The 22,462-nt window shown below is 38.4% G+C and overlaps 1 protein-coding gene across 1 annotated transcript in view; it reads right to left on the bottom strand.

The window, feature by feature from the left end:
* The window catches only part of LOC149165065 (kinesin-like protein), a 115,377-nt gene that overhangs the window by 37,377 nt on the left and 55,538 nt on the right, over positions 1–22,462 (bottom strand). Inside the window, exons 4-5 of the mRNA XM_089432226.1 lie at positions 6,999–7,165; positions 6,730–6,840 (exon numbers count right to left, since the gene is read on the bottom strand). Of these exons, the coding sequence (XP_089288352.1) occupies positions 6,730–6,840; positions 6,999–7,165 (278 nt within the window). The remainder of the gene's footprint in view (positions 1–6,729; positions 6,841–6,998; positions 7,166–22,462) is intronic.

Raw genomic sequence — 22,462 nt, 5'->3', positions numbered from 1 at the left:
GGCTTCCTAGAGATTCCACTGTTAGACTTGCCTAAAATTTGGAGAGGGAGGGGGCCCAACAGTGCAGTAGCCGGTAGGAGATCGAAATTTTTCCTTGGGTCAATTCCTAGGAAATTGATGCCCTAGGTGACCCAATGGGGCTAGACCTAGGGAAAAAGGGTAAAAAGAGGGTTAAAATGATCACCCTTTTCGAGGGATCAGTGCCTAATTCAATTGGGGATATGGTGTCAAGGATGATGATGAGTAAGAACTTGGTTTCTTGATCAAGGAGGCCCGGAAAGTCAACTTCATCCAATGTTGAGAGAAAGAAAATAAAAGTGACCTTCAAGCATTTATACTTCAAAAGCAAATGATTCTAGCTTATCGAGACAAATAATCTCTAGGAAATTTCATTCATATAACATTGGACCATACATTAAATTAACTAAAACATGCTTAATTCCACATTTCAATTATGCAACAACTAGCCTTAATTTTAGCAGTATGTGGCAACGATAATAACAACGTCACAATTTACTTACAATGTTATAGAATATATCCAACCAGCATTTCGTTTGCAAGACAAAGCTTCAAGACAAGAAAAATAGCCCAAATCCATACGTCAAAATTCATTCATCTCCAAAAATATCCTCCAAGGAAAAAATGTGAAGTTATTTATGATTAGAAAGATTCCAAGTCAAGTGATGATCCAAATGAATGTATCTAACATCAATATATAGCCTCCTAAGGAGTTCGAATTAGCCTATGGACCTACATTAGCCCCTAATGATAAAATAATGTGCAAATAAAACCCCTATTGGTGACAAGCCCACCAAACTAGCTCACAAGTGTAAAAATAAGCCTCACAAGGGGCCAAATAATAATAGGTACATGTCGTGGGGCCCTCCAAAGACCTAATAATGTCCTGAAGTGCCATACTGAGGAATAAATTCCTCAGAATATGATGGAGAAGGGGGTGGCCCCTTGTTCTCCATGTAGTAGACCTGCGGTGCTCCCAGTGGGTCTGAGGGCACATAAATGACCCCATGGGTCTCCATATGAATCAAATATGCATGTAGATTCTCTGCAAGGGCTAGGATGATAATGTAGGAGATGCCTCATCATTGTAGAAATCATGGATCATCTGCCAAGTGTATGGTGTAGATCTGGGACCAGCTGGGCATGATGGATTAGGTGCATCCTCCTCGTCCAATAAGTGAACCATGAGAAATCTCTAAATGGCTGTGGGGATCCATGAAATGCAATCTGTTGTTGTGGAGGCCCATGGCTCTCAACACTGACCCTACAACAATTTATTAGAGAAATCGAGCAAATGAGCTTACTTAATCATGGACCACAGGTGGGGACTTCATAATGGCCTACCCTTCCATAATGGGCTTCGGGATGTGCCAATGTCTCCTAACCTCCTAATGGGGTTAACCAAGTATCCTATTAGGTGGTTTCTACCTCTAAAGGGGATAATATAGTCAAGGTACATCCGTCAAAAGGTGGTGGCATGTGACAGATAGGTGAATGAAGTAGGCAATGAGAACAGGTAGCCCTGGGTCACATGTTGGGGTATAAGGGTAGCTAATAAGAGGGAAGCCCACACTTAGGTTTATAATGTGTAGGAGGGAGCAATCGTGGAACATGAGGTGCCCCAACCTTGATTTCTCCACCCCTCTTTATATGCCTTTTGCCTTTTTATGATTTTATTTAATTAATTGCTTAGGGCTCAAGGGGTTAGAGCATGATGTATGAGATATAGCAGTGAATTCTCCCCCTTTAAGGTGGGGCGGTTCATTGCTCACCAGGGGTTGGGGCAGTGATGGATTCCTATATGATGAAGAAGGCTCATAGAATCTGTCGGAACTAGGGTGATGACCATGATGATGGGGTAGAGCTCATGTATTGGCCTTTGCCCACGTGCTAAATGTTTTTGCCCTGACCATCTTTTGCATTTTATGGTACTTTTCCTGTTGTGTGTGACCATATATGCTTTTAACTTTCCTTTCAACTACATCAACCTCCGGGCTTCATTCCAAGCCATGACCCAAGGTGTGGGCAAGGGGAAGTGGTGAGCTAACCCTATGAGGACCCAGGTGGAAGAAATGATGGATGGGGTGGTAATAAATGGAAAAATGGTAATATAAGCGAATAAGTGAGCGGGACCACGCAACCAAAATCAGGGTTTCCCGTGAAATGCCATCCCTGAAACCAAATGGTCAGTAAAAGAGATCTCATGGGACTAGAATCCAATGTTAATTCCTAGAAGGGGTCTAGGGGATAAAAGCACAGACCTAGCCCATTCTTTCCACCGAATCCCCCCATTAATCCAGGCCTAGAAGTGTCCATGATAAGAAAACTACAATACTCAATTTCCAAATGACAAGGCATGCATTTAGATTAGGGAGGCCTACCTTCAAACATACGATCATGGCAGATGAGTGAGGGACCACATGGTTGGCTCAAGCGGCAGAGGAAATGGCACAATAAGCTAGCTGGTGGCTGCAAGGGGCTGCTGGCTGCCAGCTGAGGACCATCTTGTAGAAAAAATTTCTCCTAGGGATATTACCCACAAAGTGGTGGGTAACACAACCCTCATATAGCCCCTTCTCTACACATGCGGCCTTGTTGTTGCAAAACCCACATCACACATATGGCCTGCAACTGTATTTGTGCAGATCATGCGAACTATCCTCGCCCTATGTGGCCCGATCCGCCCTTGCTACAACACATGCAACCTCTCCAACACTAGTATGGCTTTACACATACAACTAGGTGCTCTCTTGCTACAGATCTTGTACTCAAAAAATCTATATTGCGTCCTTGTTGTACAAACTCCACTTATTTCCTGAATTTGAATTACTTCTTGCTATTGCACTGTTTCCTATCTCCCTTAGCCTGAACACTCACTGAGTTACTCCTTAAGTCACTATCCTTTGTGTTTGAGTCACTTTGAGTTTCTTATGTTTCCTTCTCCTTCATCTAGCATTGCTTTTATAATCTTGATTTATGACTGAATCAATTAACCTTAATCTCCAAAGTGATTGACAGTTGAGATTATGTCTCAACTCACTTGAGATCAATGGTCAAGATTCATCTAATTCACTAATGTAAAAGCCTTTACATTTTATTAAATTAAACTCACTTTTATAAAAAACACTTCAATAATTCCAGATATTTTCCACACGTCTTGACACTTAGAACTATATAGAAGTTCTTGTCCGATGCTAGAAATTTCAACTATTTCATGAGATAGATTGAATTCATTTTGAAAATCTGCGTTAATTTACAACAATACATACTTTAGATTCAACAAATTTCAAGGTACACGGGCCATTTCCAAGCAAGTATATATCATCCAAACCCTTGTAGTAGTTTCCATATTATTTTCTCAAATTTATATCATTGTTCTGGGGCTATTTAGGGTTTATTCCAGCCACTAGAAAGTTAAATTATCAGCTGGAATAATATTCTGGATTTTCACCTACTGAGTAATTGACCGCTAAACGTCTGCAACAAGTTTCTAGCTTGCTGAAAATGCAGATTTTTGCAGATTTGAAGCTTATAAAGGGTCAAGTTTATCTATCATTGCTATCCTACCTTCCCCCACCTATAAATTATGAATATAGAGTGTGCATACACTTTTGGGTGACCTTGAAAAGAGACTTTATTTGTTGGCTTTTGTGTTTTATCCTGCATCTTTTTAGATCTGCAATCACAGGACAGCAAACAAAATAACACAAGACAGCCCATTACCAAAGGTACGCTTCAAGAATAACTTATATATTTGGCAAGTATATTAATTGTTTACTCTTTTGAATTGTTTACATGTTTAATATCTTGAGTTGAGAGTAAATTTCCTTGCTGGTCTGCATTGCTTTTCTGAATAAATAACATTTCAAATCAGCATAATTAAAAAGAATTAACTCCTATCTTCACCCAGGACTCCATTGAAGGCACTAGTCTACTAATTGTTGGGTGAAATATCTCACACGAGTATCTTGCCATAGCCATTTAGGTAGGAGTTGAACTTAAAAAGTGGGGACTCGTGTTGAGGTGACAGTCGGGACTCGTCTTGTGTGTGCCATTTCAGCATCTTGCAAGGACCTTGGCAAGGCTGCTAGTTTGGGTGGTAACTGGACTCCAAAGGCCATTTAGAACCTCATTGATTATGTATTTTGTTGCTGATATATATATTGCACTTGGTGCCATTTTGATATATTCACCCTTACATGTTATATAGATGAGAAAACTTTGCATGTTTTTTCTTTAATGGTTTGGAATCTTAAAAGTATTTTTCCATTAAAAGTTTATTATTTTATGTATTTTTTTAAACAGTTCATCGAATCTAGTTCAATAGGTGACTTCTGCAAAGACTTGTTCCGGTTTTTAAAACTGGCAGCTGAATCTCAGCTGCATATAGATAACTAAATATTTTCCTTAAATGTTGGATATACAATGCTGGTTTCAATTCCTATTTAAAAACTATTGATATCTTTAGTTTTGGTATTAAAACTTAAAAGCAATGTTCCACCAAGGTTCCGGGACGAGGGGGCGAGGGAGCGAGGGGGCGCAGGAGCGGCCTATGCAAAAGCTCCCTACCATTTTTTAGGAAACGTGGGGGAGTGTCAGGGTCTTAAAAATTTATAAATATAAAATATAATTTATTAATTGAGTCCACTATGACAATTTGGTTTGAATTGAAAAGCTGCAAAGCATGATCATTGATATGAATTCCTGGAGCAAGAAAGCAATGAATTTGAAAATTTACACAATCCTTCTTAAAAGAAAACTTAAACAAAGAGAGAACTGTCCTTCTTAGAAGAAAACTTAAACATAGAGAGAACTCAGAACTATAGTGGATTATGTATAATGATTTTGAGAAACTGGACTTCTAAGTTCTTGACATATTAGTTAGGCAGGCCGTAGATTTTCAACTGATAATATTAATATATGAATAGCCTATTTGGCAATGCTTCCATAGGACTAGCCCATAGGTCTGATATACCTTCACAATTCTGTTTTAGATACTGCTAACCTAGAGAAAAAGTCTAAAAGAAATCATTTTTGGAACTTGGACTAAACAGAACCTGGATGCTTTTTCCACAGGTAAAGACCATAGGCCTAATATAGTAATAGGCTGACTGTCTATTGTTTATTCAGTTCCCAGGTAACCATTGCGACAGCCATAACCTTGTGCCATAGATTTTTCCATCGGCAATCTCATGCAAAAAATGATAGACACGTAAGTGGAAGTTACTTTCTTCTTTTCATGTTGTTAGACTGCTTAGTTAGTTTCCATTTTACAGATCCTGCTGGTTTCTTTCTTTGAGCGAATGTATATTTTGAACCCTTTAAGTTCTCATGGGATCAAAATTAGATGTCAGGGCAGAATTTTGAGAAATCATATAGGAAAGTAGTTGGGTGGCTGGTGGAATATTAACATTCTGTATTTTAATCAGGTCTTATTATATCAACAATATTATATTTCAGTCAGGTCTCATCAACACAACGCATGGTAGTCAAGGAGGCAGTTTTTAAGTTTTTACAGGTCGGATTTTTCACCCATACTTGTGGTTAATTGGTTCTTGGAAACAAAATAGTCAGATCCACTTTTCAGAACATGTGACAGTAGGCTCTTTTCCTAAACCTACTATCACCATGAACGGGGAGAGCCCATATTGAACCGATTCAAGTTCTTGGTTTTCCTAGCTTGCACTTTCAACAAATTGTATTAATTCACTGGCTTTTTTTAGGTAATTTACCTTTTGTATACAATTCCTAATACAATCAATAATGATACAGGCACTGTTTATTAAAATCCGAACAGTGAAATCCAACGCTGTGAGTGGAGCGCTCAGCGAACTTGCAAAGGCTGTGAGTGTGTTGTTCATGGTTCAGGGTGATGTTTTTATAACATGAAACAACGATTTCCCAAAACCCTAAACGTTAATTAACTCTTAATTAAATATTAAGTTCAGCGTTTAGTTAATTAAAATGGTTTTTAATGCATTAAAGGTGTGCCACGTCCCCCCTCGTCCCCCTTTTCGGAAACGCCCCCTCAGGGAAGGGAAAAGTTTCCCTGGCACGTCCCCCTGAGTTTCCTCCATTTTGGGAGCGTGGGGAAACGTCCCCTACTCGTCCCAAGTCCCCAGAGCGCGGGGGAGCGAGGAAACTAGACCCCTAGGGGGGGGGGGGAGTCCCCGTGGAACACACTAGATGGACTCCTTAGATTTTTTAGAACAGTAGCTGGTTCTGTAAGGTATTTTTGTCATACTTTATGATGAGTCTTACTCGAGTTTTTATCAGACAAGCAAGAAATTTGGTTTTTGGCTTGGGAACCGGAAGATAGAAAACTGATGAAATACAAACTGATGCTCAATTAGAAAAGTAGAAGAATTCTGTATAAGCATATCTAGAGTGTACTCTCTTTATTTACTAATAAAAAGGTACTAGTTTTTTTCCCAAAAAACACATCAATAGCATGACCCTAAACAGCACCCAGATTTGTTAAAACGTGTGTTGAGACAGAGAAGTAATCCTACATGCTAGAAGTAAAATAAGCAAACTAAACTCTGAGGCTCATTTTTATTTTAAAAGCCTTTTCCTTTTTATTATGGCTTTGCAAGATATCTGATTTTCCTTTTCTACCTTGTTTCTGTCTTCTTTATTTTGTTCTCTCTTTTTCTCTTTACTTTTTCCAGAAAGATTAAGGTACCTTTAGGATAATACAATTTCAAGTACCTGACGATCAAAATCTATGTTGTACAACGAATACACTTCTTTTGTGATTGAAGCATCCCCTGAAATCAGACCTTCTGACCATCGCTTTGCAATCTCCATATATGGTAGCACCTATGGGCATTTCCAGCAATGGCTGAGCAAACTTCATATACAAAGTATTCTGCCGTAACAGGATCTTAAGATGGTGTTTCTTACCTAATAATCGATGGTAGATTGGAGTACTAATCGAACTAAACATAGCCCGTTCAAGTCCTCTGAATTATACGCACCTCCTCATCAATTACTTCTTCTTTTTCATCTTCTTCTAATTCCATATCCTCCTCAATATGCTCTGTATTCCTTCTAGAGACAGCATGAAATGCATCCATGTCCCCATCTTTTGTAGCTTGAAGAAGAGTTTCCATCAGTTCGGGCTGTACGTTTCGCAGAAGCCCACCTAAAATATAGTTAAAACATCGGAAACATTAGACTGGTTTTCAGGCATGTAGAAATGTTGATTGTTAATTACAGAGAATTAATCATGAGATTTCTAGGGGATTTAATTCCCTGTAGTTGCAAAACAAACTTTTCTTGCTAAATTCAATACCTTGTATATCATTTGATAATGGCATTTATAAGCCACTATCCCTGGCCATTGGAAAAATATCTGAATGATGCACAATATTGAAGAGCTATAAGCATGCATCTTCTGTGTGCAGATAACTCTTCCAGGAAATAAGAGAGCAAAAAGGATAGTCGCAATTTCAGTAAAACATGAAACATTGGAAAAGCAAGAATTGGATGAAAATACAGAAACAGCATTCTGCAGCACTGGGTCAAGATTCCTTCTGCTTTAGAAAAATGATGGCAGATTGAAAATATTTTCTTTCAACATTCTATATGCTTAAACAATTAAATTTGAAAGGTTCCATTTTTGAGCAACTAGCTTGTTTGTAACTTTGTCCCTCAATTCGCCAGATCTGAATACAAATTACAATGGAGGCAGTAAAAAAGTCATTAAGATTTGTAAAACTTTGAAAAACAATCCCCATGAAATGCAGCAATGATTAGCTTTTCATCATTATTTTGGAGTCCAAAACAAATAACATATAAAGTAAGTGTTGAAATTTGGCAGCTCTGGGACGAATTTCCCCTAAGGGAAACCCTAAGTCCCCAAAAGCAAACCCTTGTGTCCCATAAATTATATTGGTCAGAAGAAAGATTTCGAATTATTATTTTCAAAGGGAAATATTTTTTTTATAATAAATTGGTCAAAGAAATCATATTGAACAAAATATTAATTGGGCGCAAAATTATTAAAAAGGAGGAAGATATTTTAAAAGTGAATTTTAAAATCAAGATTAAGATTCCCTCCGTGAGATTTCAAGTGTAATCATCCAAGGAGTGACCATTCAACTATATATATTGACATCTCTCTCTCCATCATTCAACATTCGGGTTGGTGACAAAAAGGTTCAATGGACTCTATTTGAGGAATGTGGCTATCGCACATATACAGGACCTCTCTTGCATATGATTATTTTGTGGCTCTCTCGCATATGATTGGACTGTCGCCTAATTACTATGGCTCATTATGACTGATTTGTTTACGTTATTTCTGAAGCTTGTATAAGTTCATTTTTGAAGATTGCATTAATATATTCCGACATTGCAACTCGCACCAACTATAATCTATCTCTGTGGCCCACACATCTTCCTGGTGGCTCACATATTTATATCACAGAAAAAGTGTATGGTTCGTAATTTACGAGTGTGGCTTTGACCATCGCTCAATGGTGTCACTTCTTTTTATATGACAGAATCGCTCAACAAATGAGATTAGCTCATATCGTTATTCTGTTCAATGGAGCTACTGTGGACAAGTACCTTCAAACATAATTATTCCGAGTGTTCTATAGCAGTATCGCTTTACAAAATTTCTCTCTTCATATATTTAACATTGCACTGATAGTATGATCTTTGTTTTGGAAGAATGGCTTCTCAGCAAATTTAACTGAGACAACGTGTTTATGATTTTGGTAACTTGCATATGGATCGTTCTACAGGTCTGAGGCATTACATCTTTCTCTCAGCAGGAGGTGAAGCCCAAGAGTCACTCCCTCCTGTATGTAACCATGAGTAATTTTAATGAATAAACACAATTTGCATTGAGTTACCTCCTGGCTTGACATGGTATCAGAGCCAGCTCCCAAAATTAGTTTTTTGCATTGTAACTCTTGTTCAGTTTTCTGACTCCACGCAGTTTTCTGCCATATTCTGCCCAAATTTACATTTGTGTTTCTCAGTAACTCCTCTGCCATCGGTTCTTTACTTGAGTTGTCTCCTTGATTTGGTCAAAATTCTACGTTTTTGCTGTGCACGCAGTATCCTATCTGCATACTTCAGTTTCATATTGCTGCATTGTTGGGTATTAATCTGTGTGTGTGTGGAAGCATGGTGTGGCTGGTACAGTGAAGATCAAGCGGTGATATGGTGCATTGAAGCCAGAACGGTGAGCTGGTGCGTCTCTCGGGAGTGTTGTGACTGTGGAGCGAATGGTATGCCGATTTTTCAATAACTGTGTATACATTCTAAACAATGTTTTACAACTCAACATTTAATGAGATGGACCACCGGGTGGCATGACTGTGTTACGTTGAGACAGTTATAACACTAGTGTCTGAGCATTAAATATTTGTGGAAAGTGGTTGATCCTCGTGACTGTGTTTCACACCTCCCACTTATCGGTTATACCATCCTCACACAGTTATATAACTCTGCCTTTCGCTTTGTTGTATTACTCCCTCCAGTTATAAAACTCACATCAATGTCTATTGCGTTGACTGTAATACTGCGTTTGGTATCCATTGTCCATTACTGCGGAGGTATACTCCCTATCTTCCATACTCTGCTTCAATACTCCTATACACAGTATACGTAATACCCTCACCGGTATCAAAGCCTCCACACAGGTATCATACCGCCTCCTCTCATAATATATAACGCTGCCACAGCTTTTGTATATCCTCACTGCTACAGTTCTCGGTTAACTCCTCCCCATATACGCCTATCCCAGCAGATATAACCTCCCCCACCATATCCCCATCGGTCCAATCATCACCCTTTCCCTCATACAACCTTCCCCATATAAAACCTTCCCCAAATAACAACTCCCTAAAGTAATACCTCTGTCCTATATATCAGAGTGCAATTTTTTTACAATTTTTACACCAAAACTGCATTTTTTCTCCACCAGAAGTACAATTTTTTATATTGGCAACAGAGTACACATATTTAAAATGCATTCATTGATATTTATTGTTGGAGTAGTTCTCTTGGGAAAAGAGAACTACACTGAAAGGTCGAGGAACATAAAACACACTCTCATTTTCAATGAGCTGTGGAAAGGAGTTTGTGTAGGAGAAGGAGATAATGAACCTGCAAAGCCTACCTCAGACAAGAAATTCACCATTTGGGAAAACAAGAACAGCAAGGCCTATGCATTGATTGCAGCATCTGTAAATGAAGAGTTGAGTCACCATATTTCACCATTTTCAAATGCTTTTGAAGCCTTACAGAAGTTGAAGGAACTCTATGACTCGCACTCTGAACTTGAAATTGTCCAATTGATGATTAAATTGTTCAGTCTCGAATTAAAAAATGATGATCCTCTTGCTTTGGCATCAGAAGTAAGCTCTATTATGCATGATATCAAAGTCACTAATGTTGAACTAGACATTCATCTTACAGCGTTTGCCAAGGCACTTTATCCCATTTACTCAAATTATCTTGAGTCATTGCAAGCAAATGCAAAGAGATTACTTTTGACTCCCTTGTGAAAAAGTTTGCTGAGAGAGAAGGCTTTTGGGAAAAAGACAGTTCCTCAATCTTCTGAGGAAGCTATGTGTCTTGCACATAGAGAGAAGGATCATGCTCAAGATTCTTCTAGAGGAAGCGGAAGAAGAAATTTCAAAGGCAGGGGGGGCAAACAATCTCAAGGAGAAAAGTCTGATCTTCATCGCATATGTTGCAATAGAGATGGATCACATGATGCATTCACATGCAAGTAGCCTTGGGACAAAATTGAGCAGGAAAGAAATCAAGCCAAAGGTAAAACCAACGACAAAGAGAAAAGTAAAGCACCTGAATCCACTCACTATGTTGTGGCACATTGTAATATTGGAGTAAATGAAGACTTGGTTAATGCTTCACTTGCTTCTTGAAAAAATGATTGGTTGCTTGATTCAGGAGCAACTTGCCACATGACTTTTAGAAGAGATTTTTTTAAAGAATTTACTGATATTGTTGATGGAGCAGTATACTTTGTAGACAAATCAAAACTCAAGCCATCAGGGCTTGGCACAATCAGGCTCAAATTCCCTGGTCTTCCAGACTTTCTTTTGCATGATATTTTATATCTCCCACAGTTGAGGAGAAACTTCGTCCTTGGTCCACATCCGCCATCAAGGACACTCCATTCATATGTTTGATGGCAAGGTTGAGGTCAGAAAAGCATCAGATCACTCAATTGTCACGACGCGGATAAAAGAACAAAGACTTCTGAAGCTGCAAGGTAACTCTGCTCGTGCACAAATTTTCTCATACAGTTCTCATTATGATCAAAGTACATTTCCATAAGTCTTTTATGGCATGCTAGATTTGGACACTTGAACCATGACAGCCTTTGCTTGTTGAAGAAAAATGGTGTTACTAGGTTGCCTACAATTCCTACGAAACTTAAGCAATGTGATGTTTGTATTCTAGGAAAGCATAGCAAACAGTATTTTCATGATTCACATTCCAAAGCACATAGAAAACATGAACTCATTCATTCAGATTTATGCAGTCCAATGCATGTTCCTTCTGCAAATGGGAATAAATATATGATGACATTTATTGATGACTACACCAGAATGTGTTGGGTTTATTTATTGAAGAACAAATCTGATTCTTTTCAAACATTCAAAAACTTTCATACATGGATTGAAAATGATGCACAATCTCATATTGGCTCTATTCGCATTGATAATGGAAAATAATACACTTCAAATGAATTTGAAAACTATCTCCGCCAGCATGGGATCAAACATCAAACAAATGTGCCTTATAATCCCCAATAGAACGGAGTAACTAAAAGAATGAATAGGACAATCTTAAATATGGTACATTCCATGATGTTTTTCAAGAATGTAAAATTGATGTTTTGGGCTGATGCAGTTCTATGTGTTGTATATGTAAAGAATAGATGTCCATCTAATGCTATTAGAAACAAGACTCCTTATGAAATGTGGTATGGCCACATTCCTTCGGTAAAGCATCTCAAGGTCTTTGGTTCCACCTGTTATGCCTTGATACCAAAGGTACAAAGAAACAAACTTGGTGCAAGGAATCATAAGTGTATCTTCTTGGGGTATTCAAATACCTCTAAAGCATATCGTCTCTATTATGAAGTTAATAAGAAGTTTGTTAGATGTAATCTTTCTTGAATCTTCCAAAGCTGACAATGTTGTTGAGCAGCAGCTTGATTGCTTGGATAGATTTGGAGATGCAAAATTGTTCCAAGAATTTGATAATCAGATTCCACACCTTGAAGGGGGGATTCCTATACTGGATCAATCTGTCAAATCTTCTTCTAAAGCACTCTCTCCCCCACATGAAGTTCTAGCCACTGATGATACTTTGAGTGATGTGACTAACAAAATTGGGAGACTCAATCTTGATTCAGTCCCAACACAGTGAACTGAGCAGCCTGGGCCATCTCAGAAAGGTCCTCCAAAATGGTTGACAAAGACACTTGAAAGTGTTCATCGTGATGAGGTTGGAAAGACAAGAACATGAAATTCAACCAGACAAAATGGACGTGATGTAGATGATTTTGATTCACCTGTTGATATGGATGTTTCTTATGATTGTGAATTAAATTTGTCTATAGATTTTGAACCAATTTCCTTCAAAGAAGTCGCTTCTCATGCTGAATGGAAAAAAGCAATGCAAAAGGAGTATGATGCCTTGATAAAGAATGGCACTTCGAAACTGGTTGATCCTCCATTGGGAACCAAACCAATTGGCTGCAAGTGGGTCTACAGGAACAAGTATAAAGTTGATGGCTCACTTGACAAGCACAAAGTCAAGCTTGTGGCAAAAGGTTTTGCACAGAACGAAGGGGTCAATTATGAGGAGACTTTTGCCCCCACAACAAAATGGACTACCATCCGGACACTCTTTGACTTGGCAGCTCAGAACGGTTGGAAAGTCCATCAAATGGATGTAGAAACTGCTTTCTTGAATGGAGATCTAAAAGAAAATGTTTTAATGTCCTAGCCAGAATAATTTGTTGTGAAGGTACATGAACATAAAGTATGCAAACTTGTGAAATCCTTGAATGGCCTCAAGCAAGCACCACGAGCCTAATATGAAAAGTTAATTGAGCATCTTCTGAAACTCAAATTCAAACATTATGATCTTGATGATGCAACTTTGTTTGTCAAGAAAGTTGGCAAAACAGTTGTATATCTTGTGGTATATGTAGATGATCTTTTGATGACAGGGAACAACGACAGCTACATTGCATCCATAAAGAAGGAATTGAGGAAAGGTTTTGAAATCACTGAGTTGGGATATGTTCACTACTATCTTGGTATTGAAGTAACTCAACCTCTGAAATATATATTCCTCTCAAAATAAGTACATTGGAGATCTGTTAAACAAGTTTGGCATGGCTGATTGCAATCCTATGACTACTCCAATGGAACAGAACTTAAAGCTCACATCCATTGAAAGAAAAGAATTTAAGGATGCAACAAGGTATAGACAGCTTGTAGGAAGTCTCAAATAACTTACTACTACCAGACCAGATATTTCATTTGTTGTTGGAATCCTCTCCAGCTTTATGCAAAAGCCTTATGAGGGACATTGGTCTATTGCAAAAAGAGTTCTAAAGTACTTGAAGGGAACCCAAGACTTTGGACTCAAGTATACACAAGTGGGCGACTTGAGTTTGATTGGATACTCTGATTCGAACTTCAATGGAGAAAAAGAAACTGGGATATCTACTTCAGGTTATGCTATGAGTCTTGGATTAGGAGTTGTCTCCTGGAGATCGCGCAAACAATCAGTTCCAGTAGATTCCACAACAGAGGCAGAATATGTGGCAGCAGCTGAGGCAACAAAAGAAATTGTGTGGCTCAAGAAAATTCTGGAAGATTTGCAAGTAAAACAAGTACATTCAACTCCACTCATGATTGACAACACCTCAACAATAAAGTTGACCAAGAACCCAAAGTTCCATGATCGAACGAAGCACATCAATACAAAATGCCATCTCATTCGACATCATGTTGAGGCTAAGACAATCCATCTACACCATTGTTCCACTAAAGAGCAGATTGCAAACATCTTCACCAAAGCGCTTGGAAGAGGAATGTTCGAAAGATTCAGAACGATGCTTGGACTCACCAACATCCCTTCATATTAAGGGGGGAATGTTGACACATAATCCTTGGGATTGGGTGAACATTTGTAAATTATGTAAATATTAAATAATGGAAAATGAAGAGTCATTGAGAGGTGAAGCCCAAGAGTCACTCCCTCCTGTATATAACCATGAGTAATCTTAATGAATAAACACAATTAGCATTGAGGAGTTACCACCTGGCCTGAAATCAATGACAACGTTTCTCATCATTATGGCTCGCTCTAAAGCTAGGGTCGAGACAATGCTTCAGAAGGAGATTCCATGTATTAATCCAAGATAGGGATCTCCACTTCAAGATGTGGAATCTCATTATAAAATTCATGATGTTTTTGCGTGATTGAATCTATGCAAATGATCAGGTTGTCACTCAACAATGTTGTCATTCTTGGAAGATTCAAGAAAGATCACATCTCTAGAAAGAATAAGCTTCTTGTTTACCTTATCGTAAAGATGAAATGCCTTGGTGGTTTATTAATACCCAAAGAAGATGCACTTCTAACTCCTTGCTTCAAGCTTCCTTAGATATCAAGGAAGAGCAAGTGGAACGAAAGTCAATGAAATGCCTTACCAAAGGAATGTGGCCATACCACATTTCATAAGGAGTCTTATTTCTGAGAGCATGAGATGGACATGTGTTTTCCACATATACTGCACATAGAATGGGCTACCATCCGAACACCCTTTGCCTTGGCAGCTTAGAACGGTTGGAAAATCCATCAAATGGATGTAAAAGCTACTTTCTTGAATGGAGATCTGAAAGAAAATATTTTAATGTCCCAGCCAGAATGATTTGTTGTGAAGGGACATGAACATAAAGTATGCAAACTTGTGAAATCCTTGTATGGCCTCAAGCAAGCACCGCGAGCCTGATATGAAAAGTTAACTGAGCATCTTCTGAAACTCAACTTCAAACATTATGATCTTGATGATGCAACTTTGTTTTTCAAGAAAGTTGGCAAAACAGTTGTATATCTTGTCGTATATGTAGATGATCGTTTGATGACAGGGAACAATGAGAACTACATTGCATCCACAAAGAAGGAATTGAGGAAAGGTTTTGAAATGACTGACTAGGGCTATGTTCATTACTATTTTGGTATTGAAGTAACTCAACATCCGAAATATATATTACTCTCTCAAAAGAAGTACATTGGAGATCTGTTAAATAGGTTTGGCATGGCTGAGTGAAATCCTTTGAATACTCCAATGGAACATAACTTAAAGCTCACATCCATTGAAGGAAAAGAAATTGATGATGCAACAAGGTATAGATAGCTTGTAGGAAGTCTCAACTACCTAACTACTACCAGACCAGATATTTCATTTGATGTTGGAATCCTCTCCAAGTTTATGCAAAAGCCTTGTGAGGGACATTGGTCTGCTGCAAACAGAATTCTAAAGTACTTGAAAAGAACCCAAGACTTTGGACTCAAGTATACACAGGTGGGTGACTTCAGCTTGATTGGATACTATGATTTGGACTTCGATGGAGACAAAGAAACTGGGGTATCTATTTTAGGTTATGCTATGAGTCTTCAATCAAGACCTGTCTCCTGGAGATCCAGCAAACAATCAGTTCCAGAAGATTCCACAATAGAGGCATAATATGTGGCAACCGCTGAGGCGACAAAAGAAATTGTGTGGCTCAGGAAAATTCTGGAAGATTTGCAAGTAAAACAAGTACATTCAACTCCACTCATGATTGACAACACCTCTCCAATAACGTTGGCAAATACAATCCATCTACGACATTGTTCCACTAATGAGAAGATTGCAAACATATTCACCAAAGCGCTTGGAAGAGAAAAGTTTGAAAGATTCAGAACAATACTTGGACTCACCAACATCCCTTCAGATTAAGGTGGGGAATGTTGACATCAAATCATTGGGATTGGGTGAACACCTGTAAATAATGCAAATAGTAAATAATGGAAAATAGAGAGTCACGAGAGGTGAAGCCAAAGAGTCACTTCTTCCTGTATATAACCATGAGTAATCTTAATGAATAAACACAATTTGCATTGAGGAGTTACCTCCTGGCCTGACATCAATGACAACGTTTCTCATCATTAAGGCTCGCTCTAAAGCTAGGGTCAAGGCAATGCTTCAGAAGAAGATTCCATATATTAATCCAAGGTAGGGATCTCCACTTCAAGATGTGGAATCTCATTATAAAATTCATGATGTTTTTGCATGACTGGATCTATGCAAATGATCAGGTTGTCGCCCAACAATGTTGTCATTCTTGGAAGATTCAAGAAACATCACATCTCTAGAAAGAATAAGTTTCTCGTTTACCTTATCGTAAAGATGACATGCCTTGGTGGTTTATTAATACCCAAAGAAGATGCACTTATAACTCCTTGCTTCAAGCTTCCTTAGATATCAAGGCATAGCAAGTGGAACGAAAGACAATGAAATGTCTTACCAAAGCAATGTGGTCATACCACATTTCACAAGGAGTCTTATTTTTTAGAGCATGAGATGGACATGTGTTTTCCACATATATTGCACATAGAATAGGCTACCATCCAAACACCCTAGCTTGACACCTCGGAACGGTTGGAAAGTCCATCAAATGGACATAAAAACAGCTTTCTTGAATGGAGATTTGAAAGAAAATGTTTCAATGTCCCAGCCAGAATGATTTGTTGTGAAGGGACATGAACATAAAGTATGCAAACTTGTGAAATCCTTGTAGGGCCTCAAACAAGCACCGCGCGCCTGGTATGAAAAGTTAACTGAGCATCTTCTAAAACTCAACTTCAAACATTATGATCTTGATGACGCAACTTTGTTTGTCAAGAAAATTGGAAAACAGTTGTATATCTTGTTGTATATTTAAATGATCTTTTGATGACAGGGAACAATGAGAGCTACATTGCATCCATAAAAGAAGGAATTGAGGAATGGTTTTGAAATGAATGACTTGGGCTATGTTCACTACTATCTTGGTATTGAAGTAACTCAACATCGAATCCTCTCTCAAAAGAAGTACATTGGAGATCTATTAAATAGGTTCGGCATGGCTGAGTGCAATCCTTTGACTACTCCAATGGAACAAAACTTAAAGCTCACATCCATTGAAGGAAAAGAATTTGAGGATGCAACAAGGTATAGACAGCTTGTAGGAAGTCTCAAATACCTGACTACTACCAGACCAGATATTTCATTTGTTGTTGGAATCCTCTCCAGGTTTATGCAAAAGCCTTGTGAGGGACATTGGTGTGCTGCAAAAAGAGTTCTAAAGTACTTGAAGGGAACCCAAGACTTTGGACACAAATATACACAGGTGGGCGACTTCAGCTTGATTGGATACTATGATTCAAACTTTGATGGAGACAAAGAAACCAGAGTAGCTACTTCAAGTTATGCTATGAGTCTTGGATCAAGTGTTGTCTCCTAGAGATCCAGCAAACAATCAGTTCCAGCAGATTCCACAACAGAGGCAGAATATGTGGCAGCAGTTGAGTCAACAAAAGAAATTGTGTGGCTCAAGAATATTGTGGAAGATTTGCAAGTAAAACAAGTACATTCAACTCCACTCATGATTGACAACACCTCTCCAATAAAGTTGGCCAAGCCAATCTTTCTACGTCATTGTTCCACTAATGAGCAGTTGCAAACATCTTCACCAAAGCGCTTGGAAGAGAAAAGTTCGAAAGACTCAGAACGATGCTTGGACTCACCAACATCCCTTCAGATTAAGGGGGGAATGTTGACACCTAATCATTGGGATTGAGTGAACACTTGTAAATAATGGAAAATGAAGAGTCATCGATAGGTGAAGCCCAAGAGTCACTCCCTCTTGTATATAACCATGAGTAATCTTAATGAATAAACACAATTTGCATTGAGGAGTTACCTCCTGGCCTGACATCAATGACAATGTTTCTCGTCATTATGGTTCGCTCTAAAGCTAGGGTCAAGACAATGCTTCAAAAGGAGATTCCGTGTATTAATCCAAGATAGTGATCTCCACTTTAAGATGTGGAATCTCATTATAAAATTCATGATGTTTTTGCATGATAGAATCTATGCAAATGATCAAGTTGTCGCCCAACAATGTTTTCATTCTTGGAAGATTCAAGAAAGATCACATCTTTAGAAAGAATAAGCTTCTCATTTACCTTATCATAAAGATGACATGCCTTGGTGGTTTATTAATACCCAAAGAAGATGCACTTCTAACTCCTTGCTTCAAGCTTCCTTAAGATATAAAGGCATAGCAAGTGGAACGAAAGATAATAAAATGCCTTACCAAAGGAATGTGGCCATACCACATTTCATAAGGAGTCTTATTTCTGAGAGCATGAGATGGACATGTGTTTTCCACATATACTGCACATAGAATGGGCTACCATCCGAACACCCTTTGCCTTGGCAGCTCAGAATGGTTGGAAAGTCCATCAAATGGACGTAAAAACTGCTTTTTGAATGGAGATCTGAAAGAAAATGTTTTAATGTCCCAGCGAGAATGATCTATTGTGAAGGGACATGAACATAAAGTATGAAAACTTGTGAAATCCTTGTATGGCCTCAAGCAAGCACCACGAGCCTGGTATGAAAAGTTAACTGAGCATCTTCTGAAACTCAACTTCAAACATTATGATCTTGATGATGCAACTTTGTTTGTCAAGAAGGTTGGCAAAACAATGGTATATCTTGTGGTATATGTAGATGATCTTTTGATCATAGGGAACAATGAGAGCTACATTGCAGCCATAAAAGAAGGAATTGAGGAAAGGTTTTGAAATGACTGACTTGGGATATGTTCACTACTATCTTGTTATTGAAATAACTCAACATCAGAAATATATATTCCTCTCTCAGAAGAAGTACATTGGAGATCTGTTAAACAGGTTTGGCATGGCTGAGCGCAATCCTTTGACTACTCCAATGGAACAGAACTTAAAGCTCGCATCCATTAAAGGAAAAGAATTTGAGGATGCAACAAGGTATAGACAGCTTGTAGGAAGTCTCAACTACCTTACTACTACCAGACCAGATATTTCATTTGTTGTTGGAATCCTCTCCAGCTTTATGAAAAAGCCTGGTGAGGGACATTGGCAAAAAGAGTTCTAAAGTACTTGAAGGGAACCCAAGACTTTGGACTCAAGTATACACAGGTGGGTGACTCCAGCTTGATTGGATACTCTGATTCGGACTTCGATGGAGACAAAGAAACTGGGGTATCTACTTCAGGTTATGCTATGAGTCTTGGATCAAGCGCTGTCTCCTGGAGATCCAGCAAACAATCAGTTCCAGCGAATTCCACAACAGAGGCAAAGTATGTGGCAGCGGCTGAGGCAACAAAAGAAATTGTGTGGCTCCTGAAAATTCTGGAAGATTTGCAAGTAAAACAAGTACATTCAACTCCACTCATGATCGACAACACCTCTACAATAAAGTTGGCCAAGAACCCAAAATTCCATGATCGAACGAAGTACATCAATACAAAATACCATGTCATTCGACATCATGTTGAGGCCAAGACAATCCATCTACGCCATTGTTCCACTTATGAGCACATTGCAAACATCTTCACCAAAGCGCTTGGAAGAGAAAGGTTCGAAAGATTCAGAACGATGATTGGACTCACCAACATCCCTTCAGATTAAGGGGGGGAATGTTGACACCTAATCATTGGGATTGAGTGAACACTTGTAAATAATGTAAATATTAAATAATGGAAAATGAAGAGTCATCGGGATGTGAAGCCCAAGAGTCACTCCCTCCTGTACATAACCATGAGTAATCTTAATGAATAAACACAATTTGCATTGAGGAGTTACCTCCTGGCCTGACATCAATGACAACGTTTCTCATCATTATGGCTCGCTCTAAAGCTAGGGTCAAGACAATGCTTCAGAAGGAGATTCCATGTATTAATCCGAGATAGGGATCTCCACTTTAAGATGTGGAATGTAATTATAAAATTCATGATGTTTTTGCATGATTGCATCTATGGAAATGATCAGGTTGTCGCTCAACAATGTTGTCATTCTTGGAAGATTCAAGAAAGATCACATCTCTAGAAAGAATAAGCTTCTCATTTACCTTATCGTAAAGGTGACATGCCTTCGTGGTTTATTAATACCCAAAGAAGATGCACTTCTAACTCCTTGCTTGAAGCTTCCTTAGATATCAAGGCATAGCAAGTTGAACGAAAGACAATGAAATGCCTTACCAAAGGAATGTGGCCATACCACATTTCATAAGGAGTCTTATTTCTGAGAGCATGATATGGACATGTGTTTTCCACATATACTGCACATAGAATGTGCTACCATCCGAACACCCTTTGCCTTGGCAGCTCAGAACGGTTGGAAAGTCTATCAAATGGACGTAAAAACTGCTTTCTTGAATGGAGATATGAAAAAAATGTTTTAATGTCCCAGCCAGAATGATTTGTTGTGAAGCGACATGAACATAAAGTATGCAAACTTGTGAAATCCTTGTATGGCCTCAAGCAAGCACCACGAGCCTGGTATGAAAAGTTCACTGAGCATCTTCTGAAACTCAACTTCAAACATTATGATCTTGATGATGCAACTTTGTTTGTCAAGAAAGTTGGCAAAAATGTTGTATATCTTGTGGTATATGTAGATGATCTTTTGATGACAGGGAACAATGATAGCTACATTGCATCCATAAAGAAGGAATTGAGGAAAGGTTTTGAAATGACTGACTTGGGCTATGTTCATTACTATCTTGGTATTGAAGTAACTCAACAGCCGAAATATATATTCCTCTCTCAAAAGAAGTACATTGGAGATCTGTTAAACAAGTTTGGCATGGCTGAGTGCAATCCTTTGATTATAGGTTCTAATGCCTCCTTCCTTCTCCTATTGTGTCATATTAGTACATCCTTCAATCCTATCCCATGTTGTTCTTAAGGGGGGATGTTAGAATATTCCGACATATAGGAAATAGTTAAGTATAACTTGGTCTAGTGTAGAGTTAGGTAAAGTGTATTTCTTTACTATGTACTTTTGTAACTTACAATCCGACGGTCACGATATGTAGTGATCTGACGGTTCATTCTCTCCTCGGTATTACCGACACTTGATCCGTGGCTTAACACCCGATTGGTCCATGATCTCTATTTAAAGATCATGGAGGGTCATTTGTAGGGTAACCATTAATGAGAGAAGCTTATGTAAATTTTCATTCTTTTATTAATAAATTGCCTGAAGTGGTCGCATTGGCTCAGGCCATGGACTGTTTCCCTCTTTGAGGGTTTTAACCACGTCAACAATACTGGCGTATTGATCTATGATCTGTTTGTGAGCGGTGTCCTTTGGTGTTCTATCCGAGGAACTTACCCTGTCAATTCCTACATGGTATCAGAGTTATTTGAGGGCCCCATCCGTTGTTGATCCAAATCTGAAGCCGGTAGAACTGCATCCAACTGTCGTTTCCTAGATCTAGTGTTACTGACTGCTTTCAGGCTGAGAGGACTGCTCTATTGTGTTAGGAGCATCTATTCCAGTGGGGAACCCCTTTCATTTGACGCGAAAAGGTTTCCGATAGCCCTAGCTACGTCATTTTTAAGATCTGGAAGTATGCAGTGTTTATTTGCAGTTTTTAGTTATTTTCTTTCTGTTTATTTCGGTTTATTTAAGTCTTTGTTTTTTCTTTATTACCGGATCTATACCTTTCATTTCTGCGTATGCTCTTTGCCCCGTGACTCTGTGCGATCTGGGCAAATCAGAAATAGAAATGAAGGATTTTTCTCATGCGTATGCTCTTTTCCATCGCGCCTTAGTGTGATCTCAGAAAATCAGAAACATTGAGGAAAATATTTAGTTTTCGGCTAAAGCTAACTTCAAGCCGTAAGGTTTGTTTTTTTTTTTTGTATGTCCGTGTTGGATTTCATGTTTTTTGTTTTGTAGGCAAAAAAAGAGCTTTCTCAAGTAAGCACGCACCCCAAAGCTTCAGTGACTACCAAACAACAATGAACGAAACAAAAAACCAATTTAAAAAAAAAAAAAAAAAAAACCCTTCCTCTTTTCCAAAAATTACTTACCCTTTAATCTAGCTCACTTGATCCAAAGCTACTTTATGAGAATAAAGGTCTTGAGTTCAAGTCTTTCTTTTTGTTGAGCTAATTAGATTAAGTTTGGAAAGGGGCTGGATTTTTTTTTAAATATAACATTATCATTCATTTCCGCACATACCCGCACTTCGTCGACATCTTCAACATCTTTTCTTCAAAAATCCATAACTTCTTCATCCGGTTCAGCGCTGTTTTTTTTAATCAGCGTAATTTTTCGA

This window comes from Pinus tabuliformis, chromosome 5_1, assembly GCF_031772625.1.
Source record: "Pinus tabuliformis cultivar Carrire ecotype Pingquan chromosome 5_1, CPIR1, whole genome shotgun sequence".
Classification (NCBI taxonomy): domain Eukaryota; kingdom Viridiplantae; phylum Streptophyta; class Pinopsida; order Pinales; family Pinaceae; genus Pinus; species Pinus tabuliformis.
Note: the sequence above shows the minus strand (reverse complement) of the source record. Positions and strands in the feature narration are given on the sequence as shown.